This window comes from Sebastes fasciatus, chromosome 10 (genome assembly GCF_043250625.1).
Source record: "Sebastes fasciatus isolate fSebFas1 chromosome 10, fSebFas1.pri, whole genome shotgun sequence".
NCBI lineage: Eukaryota > Metazoa > Chordata > Actinopteri > Perciformes > Sebastidae > Sebastes > Sebastes fasciatus.
Genome location: NC_133804.1, coordinates 8,898,676 through 8,914,837, shown reverse-complemented (window position 1 = coordinate 8,914,837; position 16,162 = coordinate 8,898,676). Strand labels below are relative to the sequence as shown.

The 16,162-nt window shown below is 41.2% G+C and overlaps 1 protein-coding gene across 1 annotated transcript in view; it reads left to right on the top strand.

Annotated features, from left to right (window-relative positions):
- The first annotated feature begins 250 nt into the window (after positions 1-250).
- Positions 251-16,162, top strand: part of psd2 (pleckstrin and Sec7 domain containing 2) — a 50,807-nt gene continuing 34,895 nt past the window's right edge. The window contains exons 1-3 of the mRNA XM_074647926.1: positions 251-2,372; positions 12,440-13,007; positions 14,874-15,641. Of these exons, the coding sequence (XP_074504027.1) occupies positions 12,520-13,007; positions 14,874-15,641 (1,256 nt within the window). The 5' untranslated portion in view covers positions 251-2,372; positions 12,440-12,519. The remainder of the gene's footprint in view (positions 2,373-12,439; positions 13,008-14,873; positions 15,642-16,162) is intronic.

Genomic DNA, 16,162 nt, shown 5'->3' with positions numbered 1-16,162 from the left:
CACCACAGCATTTTATGAAGTTTTTAAAGGCAGTGCTTTAACACACAGCGCAGCCGAACTTGGTACCGGGACCGTCGGGTAAAAGAGGTCGCAATCACGATTTGGGCTTTTTGTACGTTTAAATTGCGTGCTGCGCTCATAGAAAACTCTGCTGCAAATCAAATCAAGCGCTTCCTAAATGAACAGCCAGCCAGCAGGGGGCGATCCAGATGTTTTGACGTCACTTTAGCCAAAAACATTCCTGAATATCGTGACTTCAGTCCAGAGTAGAAGTGTAACATACTGTATATTATTTGTTTTGCCCATCTGCTACCTGTTAGCAGACGGACATAACAAAAATACAGTGAATTCAGGTGAAGAAGAACCTCATTTTAAGTATTTTTTATGTGAATGTGAAAGCAGCGCTCTGTTGATTTAATTTTGGGTGAAAAGTTTTTGATACAATTTTATGTATATGTAGCGTATAGGAGATGCGCTGTGAATAAGGACCATTTTGATGCAAAGATTTGTACATTAGAAGGAACGTAGCACAGCGTGGAAGTGAAAGCAGTGCTCTGTTTATTTAAATGTGAAAGTACAATCAAAATATTTGTCCCTTAAATCAATGAATAATTGTGATCTCAATATTGGTCAAAATAATAGTGATTATCATTTTGGCAATAATCATGCAGCCCTACATTGTTGGAATATTGCTAATGCTATCCTGGCTAACAGTAATTACAGTAAATAAACAGTATTCTTAGTTCCTAAAACACCAACATCACCGGCTAACAATAAGGTCAAAGGTCAGGGCCATATTGCTGCTGTTACAATAAAACAGATTTACGACATAGTAAAATGTAACACACACATTTTATATTATGGGCACTGTATCATGCCAAGTAAATCTGAAGCTCTCCATCATTTGTCGGGGATTACGTTGCTTACACAACATAATTCAAGCACTAAGTTGACTTACTTTGAATTTACCTCATTTGTTTGGGGGCATAATTAGATTTTAAATGACTTGAGTAGCATATCTAAAAATCTATAAAAGCAGACTGTTGACTGTTTCATGGGTCATGTTTTCCCTTTGCAGACATCAAATTCCTATCTAGACCAAACTACAGCATGACCAATACTGCATCCTGGATATGACAGCTGCAGGACTTTAGACCTTGGACAGCACTATTTGACTTGTCTGTAAATCATCAGCAATTGTTTTTTCTGGTCAATTCCCAAACTTTTCCCCCACAATAACATGTGTTTCCAATGCTGGTGGAATAAATAAAATGCCAAGTTAAATAACCCATTCTTCTGAGGACAACCTGGAAGCCTCCCAAGCTCCTTTTTAAGCATCCCTGGACTTCAGTCTGGGAACCACTTGACACCCTTTCTGCACCCAGCTCCTGTGTCCCCAGAGTCAGGACTAAACATGCAGAAGCAGCGTTCACTTTTTATGCACCAAATATTTGGAACAAGCTCCCAGAAACCTGCAGGACCGCTCCAACTCTGAGTTCTTCTAAATCAAAGCTTAAAACTTTCCTGTTTGCTGCTGCTGCCTTTTATTAAACCAGATAATGATCTTATACTGCACTAGAGCTTTTACTCTTGTGTGTTATATTCTATTTTAGCTTCTATCCTATAGCTTTTATTTTTAGCTTGTTTTTATTTTCTAATCTTTAATGTTTTTATAATTGTTTTAATTATGTCTTAATGTTCTTTTGCACTTTGACGCAATGTTCTTGAATGCTTATGTAAAGCACTTTGAATTGCCCTGTTGCTGAAATGTGCTATACAAATAAAGCTGCCTTGCCTTGCCTGTGATAAAGTTAAAGTCTAACCCATTTGAATGTTATTTTAACACGTAGCCTACTAGGTCTGCATGGGCAGTTACATCATCAGTGGTCACTCAGAGAGGAGGACTTGTATCAGTGCTAATCTTCACTGCAGGCTATATAGTGTCTGATATCAACAGGCCCTGGAGACACGTCCCAGTAGGGTGCTCCAGAGCAGTCCGAGGAGAGGAATCACCATCTCTGCAGCTGCCATTCAAACCACCACAGAGAGGAGGAGGAGGAGACGAGGAGGACGCCTCCATCCATCCATCCATTCATTCATCAATCCGCTCAGTGATCGCTGCTCCGCCGCCTGCTGGACCTCCCGCGAGCCCCCTATACCGAGACAACACCGGTGAACAACGGTCGCACGATCATAACCGTTGAGAGCGAGAGAGCGAGAGAGAGAGAGAGAGAGTAAGAGAAGAGAGGAGGGGGTTCAGCTGGAAGAAGGACGAGCAGCGTGGAGAGAGAGAAGAGGAGAGAAGAGCCCGTCTGTCACTGTTATTCCCCGGTGTGGATGGAGAGAGACGGAGCCGCTGACTGAACGCACCGGTGAGTGAACAAACCACACGTTATATGTTTAATATGTTATCATGTTTAAGCTAGCAGGGCTGAAACAGACCCTCTGTTTGACCGGCACATAGACGGAGCCCCATGAGTACATATCATGTAGTTCAGTGTGTTTCTCATGAAGGCTGCGTGGAGCTTTACGCGTCCTGCTTTTCTCCTGTTTTGTCCTCTTACCGGCAGGCTGCAGGACAGCACCGCGGTGTTAGTGGAGCTCATGTAGGCTGCTGAGATACACTACAGTATATATAGGGCCGTGTGGGGTTTTATTATTATGGAGGTGTGTTTATGTGTTTTCTCTCCTGAGAAAGAGAGAAAAAAGCGTTTCCGTTCCACTTTTAGGAGGACAAGTCGGTCTTGAAACGCGACCAACAACGTCTATTTTGGAGGAAAAGAAAAGACAAACCGGCCTCAATTGAGCTTGAACCGTGTCTCCCAGCACATCCTGTTGTCATGGTTACTGGCTGGAGGAGGCTGGGAGAACATGGCTGTCTCGCGCTGTGCGAGACTCTCTCTCACACACACACACACGCACGCACGCACACACGCACACAGGGAGAGAGACAATAAGCCTTGTCTATCTGGTGTTTGTTTATGTCTTTTTAAGAGTGTTGGGAGACACTTTGGAATAAGAACAAGGCACATAGTAACCTCACTATACATTTGAAAGGGTATCCTATTATCCTATATGCACATTTTAAAGGTAACTGTAACTGTATTGGAATTATATACTGACAACAGATGAGAATAAAAATAAAAATAATAATACAAAATTAATAAATAAGTGTATTTTTATGTATATGCATATATATTTTAATGAGTAATTTTTGTATATTTATTATTTTAATAATAATAAATATAGAAAATAATACATAAAAGCCATGATAATAATAATAATAATAATAATAATAATAATAATTTTATTTGTAAAGCACTTTTCAAGCCCAAAGCACAAAATGCTTTCCAAGGAAATTCACATCATATACAGCAGAATACAATGAAACATAAATAATTAAATAAAAAAACAATAGAATCAGATCACTATAAGCCCAACAGGGACTACCACAGTCACAGTCGAAGAGCCTAGTCACATCATTATGCATTTTAAAGGTTAAACTATTATCCTATGCACATTTTAAAGGTAACAGTAAGCCCCTATTGGAATTATATACTGACAACAGATGAGAATAAAAATAATAATAATAAATAAATAATAGATCATATTTTTTATAACTTATTTTATATATTTATTATGTTAATAATAATAAATATAAAAATATTACATAAAGAGCCATAAGAATAAAATATTTATTTTATTTTTATTTATTATTATTATTTTATTTTTATTTATTTTTTTATTTATTATATATATAAATATATATATATATATATATATATATATAAATAAATAATTCATTTTAGTATATTTACTATTTAAATAATAATAAATATATGAAAATAATACAGAAAGAGCCATAAGATCACTATAAGCCCAACATTGACTACCACAGTCACAGTCTAAGAGCCTAGAAAATTATAGAAAAATGTTTCCCCAGTGTAAGAAAGAGCTTCTTTGCCTCAGGATGTGGGTGGCTTTTTTTAAACAGGTGTTTGATAGCAGCTTATTTTTCATCCCTAAAGCAAAGTCACTATTATCTTAATTATAGCCATTTGCATGTCTAGTCTCGATCCATTGTAAGTCATTCCCCCCCAGTACAAATGTGGGCTCTCCCAGGCTAAAGTGCAGCTCTCTCCAATGTAATCATCTTGAACTTAAGGTGTCAGACATCCAGACATACCTTCTCCAGACCAAACTGTTTATCTCTTTCTCTTCTCCTGATTCTCTCTCTTATCGTTCTTCTCTTTGTTTCATCCCTCTAATTACTTTATCGACACGGTGGTTGATCAGAAACAACAGTACCAAAACCCTTTAGGATGCAACATTTAAAAAAAAATTGAATTTATCTTTCAAACCGTGTTTAGAAAATATAATATTTGGGTTGGAAATATGTGAAGGCCATATTAAAACTAAAATTCCAAAATGAGAGAGAGAACATGCAGCTTTGCAGATGCTGGAAAGGGCATGTTGTGTGCGTGTGTGTGTGTTTGTGAGTGTGTATAAAGAGTGAATTTGCATGACAAAATGGAAGTGCCCTGGGAAAAACAAGATAGATCACCACATCACTGTGAGCGTGTATTTAGATGTGAGTGTTTAGAGTGACTAAAATGTGAGTGGATGGTTGACCTTGACAGCACAGAAGTGACATATTGGGGTGATTTGGGAGCTGGCTGAATGTTAACGCTCCAGTAGGCTGATGGTGTGGCTAGTTGTTGGAGGCTCAGTGGTCATAATGGTGTGACTTAGAGGCAGGCTAGAAAAACACCCTGGACTACTTCCAGCTCAGTGTTTTCCTGCTTTCCTGTCCCAGGCTAATGGCCAGGAAATGATTTTTCTTCCTCTGTGCCTGCATCTGTGCTTGTGACACAACAGCATTTTTGAAAGGTGACTTTATCTCTGCACCGTGTGTGTGTGTGTGTGTGTGTGTGTGTGTGTGTGTGTGTGTGTGTGTGTGTGTGTGTGTGCGTGCGTGTTGGCCAGTGCTGCGGCCAGCCTGCATATTATGAACAGGGTCAGTAGGTCATTTATAGTAGGAGACTGCAGTGTTATATCTCTCTGATGGACAAATGAAGAGAGGAGGAGGGAAGTCTTTATTCAGATCTGATTAGCATCCATCAGTATTCAGCTGATAGCTTCATAAATTAATTTTGATTACTAATTAGCTCCTTATGAAAGTATTTAGAGGGTTGTCCAGGTGGTGGTGAAGGTGTCTATTATGACATCTTTGGCTGGATTTGAAAGCAAATAGTTTTTTTTTGTTTCATGACCGTCTGTTCATATTCTAATTAAAGCTAAAATAGTGCAAAAAAAGAAAGAAAATATATACATATATATATGTAACACTGTACTGGTTTTGTATTTAGACTCAATGTCAATGACTGCATGCAGTGGAGCACCAACACTGTCAATGTCTTCACAACACTTGTCAATACTGTGGCAGTGCTTTTCGGTAAGAAACCCTCATGGTGGCACACAGCACAAACGAAAGAACTTCTAAAATGATTTTTTTTGTTGTTGTATAAAATGAATGCGGGCAGCACTACAAACGTAATGAGGCCAGACAAGTTAAAAGTGGTCAATTGGCTGCCTGTTCCACCACTTAAACTCCGTGAAAGGTGGTGCGGTGATGCCCTACACGAGAGTCTGCAGTATTGCAGATAGATAGATATTGCTATAGATAGATAGATAGATATTGTTATAGATAGATTGATAGATAGATAGATAGATAGATAGATAGATAGATAGATAGATAGATAGACAGAAGTTTTTATGCAGAACACAAGTTTCTTTAATATAATGTTAAGGCTGTAATTTATTCACTTCATATTGCAATATTGCAAGTCATATCATGTTGTGTCAGAAAACCTGCAACATGATTTTCTTCCCTGTTGTGTAGCTCCGTCATTCGTTAAACTCCCAGAGAATCCTGGGTAATCCTCTCCATTGCGCCATGTCACATTCAGTCACTGCTGATAACATCTGGCCATGGTGCAGTCAAAGAGTATGTAGCTGCCACCATTTTGGACTGAAAATGCTTATTATATTTATAACATTTTATTGTTCAGTACAGGTCATTTCAGTAGAATGGGACAATAGAATAGAAATACTTTTCCTTTACTTTTGTACAGCACTCTTTAGGCAGACATTTTTATTGGCATCCGGTAGTCGCTTTCAGTCCAAAATGGCGGAAGGGTAGCTTTGCTGCCGGGTGCTGATGTTGCAGTGGAACGAACAATTGATTTTCACTTTTTGCCAATATATGCTCTTTGGTGCATCTTCTCCACTTGAATAGGAAAGGCGTTAAGGGCCCTGCTTAAAGGCACAAAAGTATCCAGTTATTATATTTTTCTGCTTGTAAGGAAACACACATTTTATATATAAAGTCATGATGTTACTAATAGAGCTGATAGAATTGCAACTGCTGACTTGTGCATTTCTTTACAGTAAGTGATGAAGATATTGTAGCTGTCAGAAATTCTCAATATCTCAGACTCAGAATAACAACTAAACAGCCGATGTGAAAAATGTTTCCGGCCGCTGGGAATAATTGTCTGAGGGAACACTGTATACACAATTGGTTACATTATGGGAAATTAGGAACGAGTGTTTTTGAAGCTTCGAAGGGCAATAAGTCAGAATATCTCGACCTCTTCTGCTTTGATTTTGACCATTCTTCTTAAATTGTGTCTCCCCAACTTTATGGAAATGTTATACTAAATTGCCCTCTGTTGTTATTGGTCAACCGAACCAACTCTTTGGACTCCGCTCCAGCTCCGCTCTAACTAGCTTAGTTTGAAGGCGTACCAAACTAGCCGCTAGGCAGGTCTGATGCAAATGTGTTACTTGGTGACATCACCACGTTACGGAAGAAAAGGCGGGACTTCAAGCAAGGCGTTTCAGGCAGTTCAGGAGCAGTGTTTCTGCGGAGAGAGTAATTCCCTTTAGCGTGGACTTTCGGCTTTGTAACTTCGCAGACCTTTTACATGCACAAAAAACTATATAACACACTAAAGGAAAGGGAAAAAGCACAAAAGCATAATAGGTTCTCTTTAAAGTTGAATAATGTTGAACTTTAGGACGCAATGCCAGAGCTGAGTGGGCTTCCTATTCCAGTAAGACTTTTGTCGCTCTGGAGAAGTGTTGTTTTCTCATTTTTGATGTCTCCAGTCTGAGTATCTCAGTAGTGTTTCTTTGGAATCTCTCTGCCTACACAGACCAGTCATGCTTATCGCTGGAGAGTCCCAGTGGACTGCGGCTCTGTGTCTGGGGGATCAATAAATTACGCCACGGTGCGTGTCTATGTGCATGCGTTGTGATGTGTGTGTGTGTATCAGAGAGTGTGTGTGTATGTCTGAGTCTCTGAGGGAGACAGGCAGAGAGATAGAGAGAGATATAAAAGGCACCGGAGACAGAGAAGAGCTATTTAATGGCGACTTGGCCTTTTATCCAACGTCATCCTCACTTGATTGGTGATGGATGGGCATGCCGTCAGATGTGTGTGTTTGTGTGTGCTGTTCACATGATTGGCAGATGGTCCGATCGCAATTAAAGGAAATTGATAAGGTTTAAGAGCCCCAGTGTTCTGCTGACAAAAGTGGAATGCAATAAGTCTCTCCTGATAGCCACATAGAGACACAAAGACTGAGACATACACACACACACACACACACACACACACACACACACACACACACACACACACACACACACACACACACACACACACACACACACACACACACACACACACACCTTTCTCTATGTTTTTCTTCATCTATCATGTGAGGTGTCTGAGCACATCTTCTCCTCCTCCTCAGCAGCAGGATTCACGCTGCTCACTTCCCCAGTCTTCTCTTTTTCTGCTGGCTAAGACCCATTTACCTCAATTATTGTGAAATGAGAGGCTGAGACAGAGAAAAGAGCGAGCGAGAGGCGTTAGACTATGAGATAGCAGAAAACATAATGTAGAACAGATGAAGAGAGGAGAGTGGGAGAAAAACAGGACACTGGAGATGCACAGAGAGGGAGAGGGAGAGAGAATTCCCACTTTCCATGTCTGGTTTCATAACGGCTCACTGTTTCCATTTATGGAGATGTGTCACTGTTCTGTTAGTGTGTATTTAACTGTGTGTTAATATGTGCAAATGCATCTTTGTTTAATCGCATAAATGGATGCAAATTGGGCTTGTTTGCATACGCCTAGTACACGTGTAGCTCCAATAGACTCAGATGGAAATCTTCCAAATGTTCAGTACCTGAGTTTAGGATTATTTCAGCTCATACTAATCACTGATCCATGAATGATTTTAATCATGAAAATAGTTTTACATTTATTGACGGTTTATGTGATTTACCTTTCTCAGTGTGAAGTTAATAAATCATATGCAATCCATGCTGCCAAGTGCCATGTGATTGATGGATCCGCAGATGGAATAATACACTGTCTGCTGTAATGGAAACGATTCCCATGCATCTTCTTGCAAAAAAAAGAATGAGTCAGCCAATCAGGGATCACGTACAGTATGCAGAAAGAATTTGTTGGCGGATCAGTCAGTGTCCTTTGAGATCATCACGCTCTCAACAGCAGTCAGAGCGAGAAGGATTAAAAGATGCAAGCAGAGACACACATAAACAAACACATATTTGCTGATGTTGTACTGTATTTTTTACACTGCCTGTACACCTCAGAGTGATAGGAGACACTTTTCACTTATTCAAGATGAGGAGGATGATAGTTTAAGGTGTTCGTTGGGTTATTCTTGGCTTTGAGTGCTCTAACAATAACCTTTGCCTCAGGGATTGAGACTGGCAGCTGAGTACTTCCATTGCATCTGGGTGAGAACATTAAAGTGGCAGTAGGTAGATTACTTTTGGCATCATTGGGCAAAAATTCCATAATAACCTTTCAGCATATTGTAATTCAAGTGTTCTGAGAGAAAACTAGACTTCTGCACCTCCTCATGGTACAATAAGCACGAAAGTCCTCTAATGGTGTGTGGGAGATGTGGTGGATAGGTCAAACAAACACTGGACTTTCACACAGGAGGCCGCTGTTTGTGTCCCGTGTGAACGAAGATCTCTGTTAGATTGAAACGTTGCTTCATTCAAATTTCTGGGAGCTACCAATGCAGTGTGCGGATCTTGTTTTCAGATTTTTTGCCTTGTGTTGATCCAGCACCTGTAAAAACCTTTCGTATGTGCGTGACCCACAGCTTTTTTGTGTCCCGTGTGAAACCATAAGTAAAAAGTTGACGTCACGCTTTTTACGTAACGTTATGTAAGAAAGTCCACTGAGGCCGGTAGTTATGTCACGTTGGTACATTATTATTTTAACAGACCATGATGTTTTTTTCTAACCTTAACCAAGTAGTTTTGTTGCCTGAACCTGACCAATCGTTTCACAACGTTAACCACGTGGCGTTTCTGCAAGTGTGATACGAGGCTGATATGAAATGTATTTATGAAACCTTTTTCGGTTCAGAAATGTCAACATTCAACGTATCCGTGGTTTGCAGAAATGCACAATGCCAACATTGTTTCTGGCGACTGGGTTAGTTCATAGATTACGTTCTAATCCAACAAATCTATAACTCTTAGAATCTGCAAATATGTTTCATACATGCCTAATATCTTTCTAATACATTTCTCTTGGGTTGTTCTTTCACCTAAGACTATAGAAGTGTAAAAAATAGGCTAGGTCCTTGGCTGAAAAAAGTTTGAGAACCAGATTTAAGGCGTTCGTTGGCCTATTCTGGGATTTAACTGCTCCAACAATACCATTTGCCACAGGGATTGAAACTGACAGCTAAATGCTACCATTGCATTTGGGTGAGAACATTAAGGTCTTCTGTAATTAGGAGACAACTTTGAAATAAGGGAGCAATTGGCCTGACTTCCTTGGTTCTGCATAATTTGCATCATCTTTTTGCAGCTGTGATGAAACATTTAGAGAGCCTCTGCGGTGTCCTCGTGCTCAGGGGGCTAAGCCAAAGCACTTGCAACATCATAGATACACATTTGGCTCGCATCCTAGCCTGCCACAAATCTTTCCTCTCTATCATGATCCTATTATTTTTTTTACAGTTTGATCAAAATAAAGCAGAAATGATAAAAAATGTCCCTGAGAAAGCACAGAGTGTTGTTAGCAGGGTTCAGTATGATAATTTCAGCCTAACTAGGTCCATATACCTGCAGCTGCGTGCCATCAGAGAAGCTCTGAATCCCAGTAAACGTGTTACTGCAGTTGTTCTGTGAGTCCCCAGCTAGGGATGATTCAGCAGAGCAGAGATGTAATGTGGCGAAGGACTGTATCTGTATCAGGCTGCTGTCTGGCTGCACTCTGCAACAATATCACAATCCAAACATCTACTCCACTAATGCAGGTTTGTGCTTAATAAAATGTTCGCCATTTGTTTTGCTCGATGCACTTTAGCTTGACAGATGCCATATCAAAATGAAGTGTCATAATAACTACATACATAGACACTTTATTTGAGTTACTGCTGGATTATTGCAGAATTGTTGCTGTTTTTCATCATCAAGGGGTAGAATTGCATCCTGACATTGTACCATTATTCCATGCAGTTACATCACATAAAAGCCAGTTCAGACAAAGGAAATATGTAACGATCATAGACTTTATATAAGAAGTGGACGTAGTCACCCATTGGTTTGTGGACCGCCGTTTTGAAGCCTCAAGTTCGGCATTTTGACCGTTGCCTTCTTGCTTTTTGGCCGTCGCCATCTTGCTTTTTTGCAACCAGAAGTGAAACGAAAGGGTGGAGCTAAGTACAATCGAACGCCGAATAAGACATTTTTAGGCGATCAAAATGTTACAATTAGCTTTCATGAACTGAAAACACACTGTGAAAGGGTTAAAGTTGTAAGACGAAAACACACATGACTCCCAGACCGGACAACGCCGTGGTAGCGACTTATCAATCACAAGGTAGCAACGTCCTAAAGCATACCCTGCTTTATGGTCTATTTGACTCTAAATGGGACCATCATTTACTAAATGAACATCATGCTGTATTGAAGAAGACTTGAAACTAGCGATTGAGACCATAAACTCATGTTTACAATGTTTACCGAGGTAATAAATCAAGTGAGAAGTAGGCTCATTTTCTCATAGACTTCTATACAATCAGACTTGTTTTTGCAACCAGAGGAGTCGCCCCCTGCTGGATATTAGAAAGAACGCAAGTTTAAGGCACTTCCACATTGGCTTCACTTTTTATTATTTATTGGTTTGGGAAATCAATGTCTTTTTGTTAACAAGAATATCTTTATGATAGCGATAGATAGCACAATATGACAAATGTATGTAAAATCAAATAGATAAACATTCTAATTGATTGAGTTTGAAAGTTCATTCTTGACCTTGGAAACAGCATTTGGCAAAACAATCTCACCACAAGGTCCATTAAAAGCTGTTCTGGAGCTTTCAATCACACCACACAATCCACCTCAGCAGATAAAGTTGGCTCAGTTCTGAGCAGCATAAGGATTTTTCGTCCATGTTGGCTTAAAAGATGAGACTGAAAGTTCATTCTTGATCTTGAACATGATGCGTGATTTAAATGATGACAAATACTTATCAATTAATCAACCATCAAAATTCAAAACAGCTAATCCTTTCAGCACTAATCACATTCTGCACACACTTCATCAGACTGTATCTAAAAAAAGGAATAATTTCATATTTTATACTCACGAAAAAACTTATTTTTCATAAAAAGAATAATAAATCAGCCTGCCTTAATTCAAACATCATAGCTCTCAGCCGAACCGTAATTAAGAGCTGCTCATTAGCATTTGCCCTTGAGCCTCAATCAGGAGGTAAAGAGGTCTCGGCTGCTCAGCCAACAGTGCAAGTGAGAGTAACAGTAGACTATTAGAATACATGTTTAAATCGCAGGTTACCATCACGCATTTACACAAAGCGCGGGCACGGCGGGGATTGGAAACAGATAGTTAGTTATTCAGCTGTGAAATCTCCACATAGACAGAGAGCGGATGAGCTGGTGGGATCATTTTGACAGGAATCAGTTGAGCTGTATTAAACAAATCCCTCTCTATGCTGCTGCCTGTCTGTCTGTCTATCTGTCTGTCTGTCTGCATCCCTCTGCTTTCTACTTTATCTACCTTTTCCTGCCCTCCTTTCAGAGCTGTTTTGGGATCATCTGGTGCAGAGGACGAAGTGTTCCAGACATATGCATCTCTCTCTCTCTAGCACACACATACACACAGCTGTTCTTTTATCGAAGGTGACCTCTGTGACTTGTAATTAAGGCTAGAAATAATCAAATGACTGTATCAGTGTCTGCCGTAGTTATTATAGTCGTTTTATAACACTGCCTTCTCCTCCTCCTCATTTCACTTGGTGCTTTGTCTTCATTTCATGCTGATTTTCCTCTCCCTCTCTCTGCAGAGCGACCTCCCTAGCTGCTGATCTGAAGCTCCTCATCTTTGACTGGAGTGGACAGCCGCCCCCCCTCAGTGAAGAGCACCATGACCCAGGAGGGGCAGGCTCTGCCCTCTCCCACCCCACCAGAGAGCCCAGTGGAGCCCAATACATCCACCACCAACACCGACTCACCCACAGAGACACACAGCCAGGCGGAGCAGGACAAGCCGGGGGCCGGGGCAAAGCACGAGATAGAGGAGGGGAAACAACAAGAAGAGATCAGAGAGGCAGAGGAGGGGGCACACAGGGAAGGACGGGGGAGGGAAGAAGTAAAGGGTGAGGGAGGAGAGGGTGAGTTGAAAGAGGAGAGGGTAGATGGCGGCAGCGGTGAGGATCAACAGACAGACGGAGGGGCGGAGGGGGAGAGGGAAGGGACGAGAGGCGAAGGATGCGTAGATGTGGAGGTGAGCTCAACGGGGGAGGAGGCAACACACGAGGTGGAGGGGATGAAAGAAGAAGAGGAGGGGAAGGAAGATGAAGAGATGCAAGCGTCTACGGAGGAGGAGGCAACTCACCCTGAACAAGCTGGGCGGTTAGTTCACTATATCATCTTTACTGTTGAGGCTCTGGCAAGATATATATTGCTGTTAGGGTGTATTTGACCTTTAGGTGTGAAAGTATGATATAAAATTAAAACTGCCCTACACCCCTCAGATCCACCAGCAGGTCAACGTTCACCCTCTTCTGTTTTACGGCGTGTTTTCATTAGAATCATTAAAACTAGATCGGTACAATAATGCACAAAGTACCACATGAGCTGTTAACCAGCAATTTATTAGCTTTCGTCTTGCAGACTGATACACACACACATGTACACACACACTTCCCTAAAGGGATAGTTTGGGTGTATTGCAGTAGGGTTGTATAAGGTACTTATCCATAGTCAGTGTATTACCTACAGTAGATGACGGTTGAAACGCCCCCAGTTTGGAGAAACAGACAGGAGTACCAGCAGAGGAGCAAAGCGATGTACTGCTGTGGACGGGAACGGCAGCAAAACATATTTAGCCACCTAAAAGAAAAGCTCACTTAAAAAAATCAATATCAGTTTAAGTGTACACTATATTTAGAATGTTTTATCTGGTTTACCTTTGCCGTCAGACAGCCCTTTCCGATGGGGATCTGAAGCCGTTGTATCCATCTATGCTCTCGCCAAAGCCACCAGACTCCATTGAAAAAACATGTAATTTTACCTTGCAGAACACTGGTTGCTGGTTTACCGCTGCCTCGATCGGTTAGCTTGTTTGTGTCATTGTGTGACTGTGGTGAATCGGAACTAACCAAAGTCACATAATAAAACAAACAAACTAACCGACCGAGGCAGCGGTAGACCAGCAACTCCTCTGTTCTGCGAGGTAAAATTCCTTTTTTTTCCCAATGGAGTCTGGTTGCCTTTGCATAAATAACAGCTTCAGTTCCCTGTTGGAAACATAGACTGTTTCTCCAAACTGAGGGCGTGCCGACCATCATCTACTATAGGTAATACACTGACTATAGATAAATACCTGATCCAACCCCACTTCAAAACACCCAAACTCTCCCTTTAAGACTTTTTATAGTAGCCTTAAACTGCCCTTTGTGGTTTGGGTGTTTATGTTTCATGTATCATAACAGAGTGCCACTTTTCCGTGCTGACTGTTTTTAATGGCAAATTGTTTTCTCAGTGTGGTTCTCTGGTACATAATTAACCTAATTTGCATTTTACAAAATGAAACTGGCAAAAAGCCTCAACTAAACGAGCTGAGAGGAAAACAAACAGGAACAACATGGTCTGATTTTCAAAGAGCCAGAGGACCCAGTAAACCAATTTTAAACCAGCAAAGAGATAGTGAAGGGCAGTAGGTGAACCGCTCAAAATGTGACAGAGACAAGTCTATTAATTAGTGCTTTGCTTTGTGAGTAAATGTAGATAAAATAAAATACATAATGAATAAGATTGGTGGTTTTATGAAATGCACAGACATACATTAACATAGAAATACAAAAATACGGTTAACATATGCATACATTAAGCTGTTTGACTCTTTATTAAACTAATTTGTTGAGTTATTTCTCTCCATCAGAGGCAAACACAGAGCACTTCAATAGATTCATGTTGTCACAAATAAAAGGAATGAAACAGTGGAGGTTTGACAGACCAGAGGAGATGAGCCTCCAGCTATTCACAAAGTAGCAAATTGGACAGTGCTTTTTCATCTTTCATCATGCTTCAATTGTCAGTGTGGCTATTCAAGCTGAAATACTTTCCCATTGTGCGTACCGCTCCTGAATGAAGAATGATTTCAGCAATGAATATGAATGATCTGCTTTGCACGTGTGCTGATCTCAACAAAGAAACCGCCGTATGTTTGAGTCATATGCTAAAGATTATTTCTTTTCTTTCTCCACATTGAAACAGACTGGCAAATGGCATAGGTGGGAATGAAGATGACGATGAAGCGGGCGAGGAGGACGAGGAGGGAGGAGACGAGGGGGCGACTCATACACACTTGGACACTTTCAGCTCTAACTTCGAGACTACTGTAGAACAGGCCGACACAGAAGTGGAGGAAGAGGAGGAGGAGGTCCAGAAGGAGGGCGACGGGAGAGAAAACCAGGACAGTTTCAGCTCGGTATTTGAGCAGATTGTTGAGCAGGTCGACGTTCAGGAGGAGGAAGACGAGGAGGAGGAGAGGGAGATGGAGGAGGAGAGGGAGAAGGGCAGGATGGACAACAGAGACGGCTTCAGCTCCACGTTCGAGCGCATCGTGGAGTCGGCCCTGCTGAGGGGCGGGACCTGCTACAGCAGCCTGGACTCTCTGGACGTGCTGTCACTCACAGACGAGACGGACAGCTGCGTCAGCTTCGAGGCGCCACTGACGCCACTCATCCAACAGAGGGCGCTGTTGCAGGGGCCTGAACCACTGGAGCTGGAGCTGGCAACCGTTCAGGAGCAAGAAGGGGCCGAGGCCGGACCGGACTCCCCAGGTGATGATCCCACGGCTGGGGAGAGCGCCTTCCGTGGAGCTGGAGCCGTGGCTGGAGTAGGAGGGAGCCCGCTGAGGACCACCATACCGGGGAGCAGGTCAGAGTTTGTACTGAGCCAGTCTGGACGCTGGACCATCCCTAATGGATACCACACAGACTCCCACAGAGCAGGGTGTGGAGCCATGATCAACTCTGTCAGGTAAGGAGGCCAGTTTGGGGTTATTTTAGCCCCTATATTTAGTTATTTATGCATTTACAGCACCATTACACTTATCCTGAGGGAATGTTTTCTGCTTGAAGATAAACTAGACAATCTTGGTGAAAATGGTGCAGTTTTGTTTCAGCCCTTTATTCTGTATTTCCAGACTGGATGCACCGGGGGGAGAGGGGTCGTTATCAGTATGCATTGCTGTCTGACACTGTGTCTTTTTTGAGATTATCACTAGCAATCACCAAAGTCAAGATTTTTCAAATCCTACACATAGGGGCTTCCAAGTTTAACTCCAAATATAATCCAATATAACCATTTTTCAACAACTGAAAATTTGACTTACACAGATATCATGTATATACAGATATTAGAAGGATGGTAATTGGGATTTTTATTCTTTTTATAGTGCTCAGATAATAATGTTCAGGTTGTGCTTCATTACACTACAGGTTAAATGGGTAAAAACATTTAACTTATAGATATCGCCATGAAACTTCCCCAGTTGATTA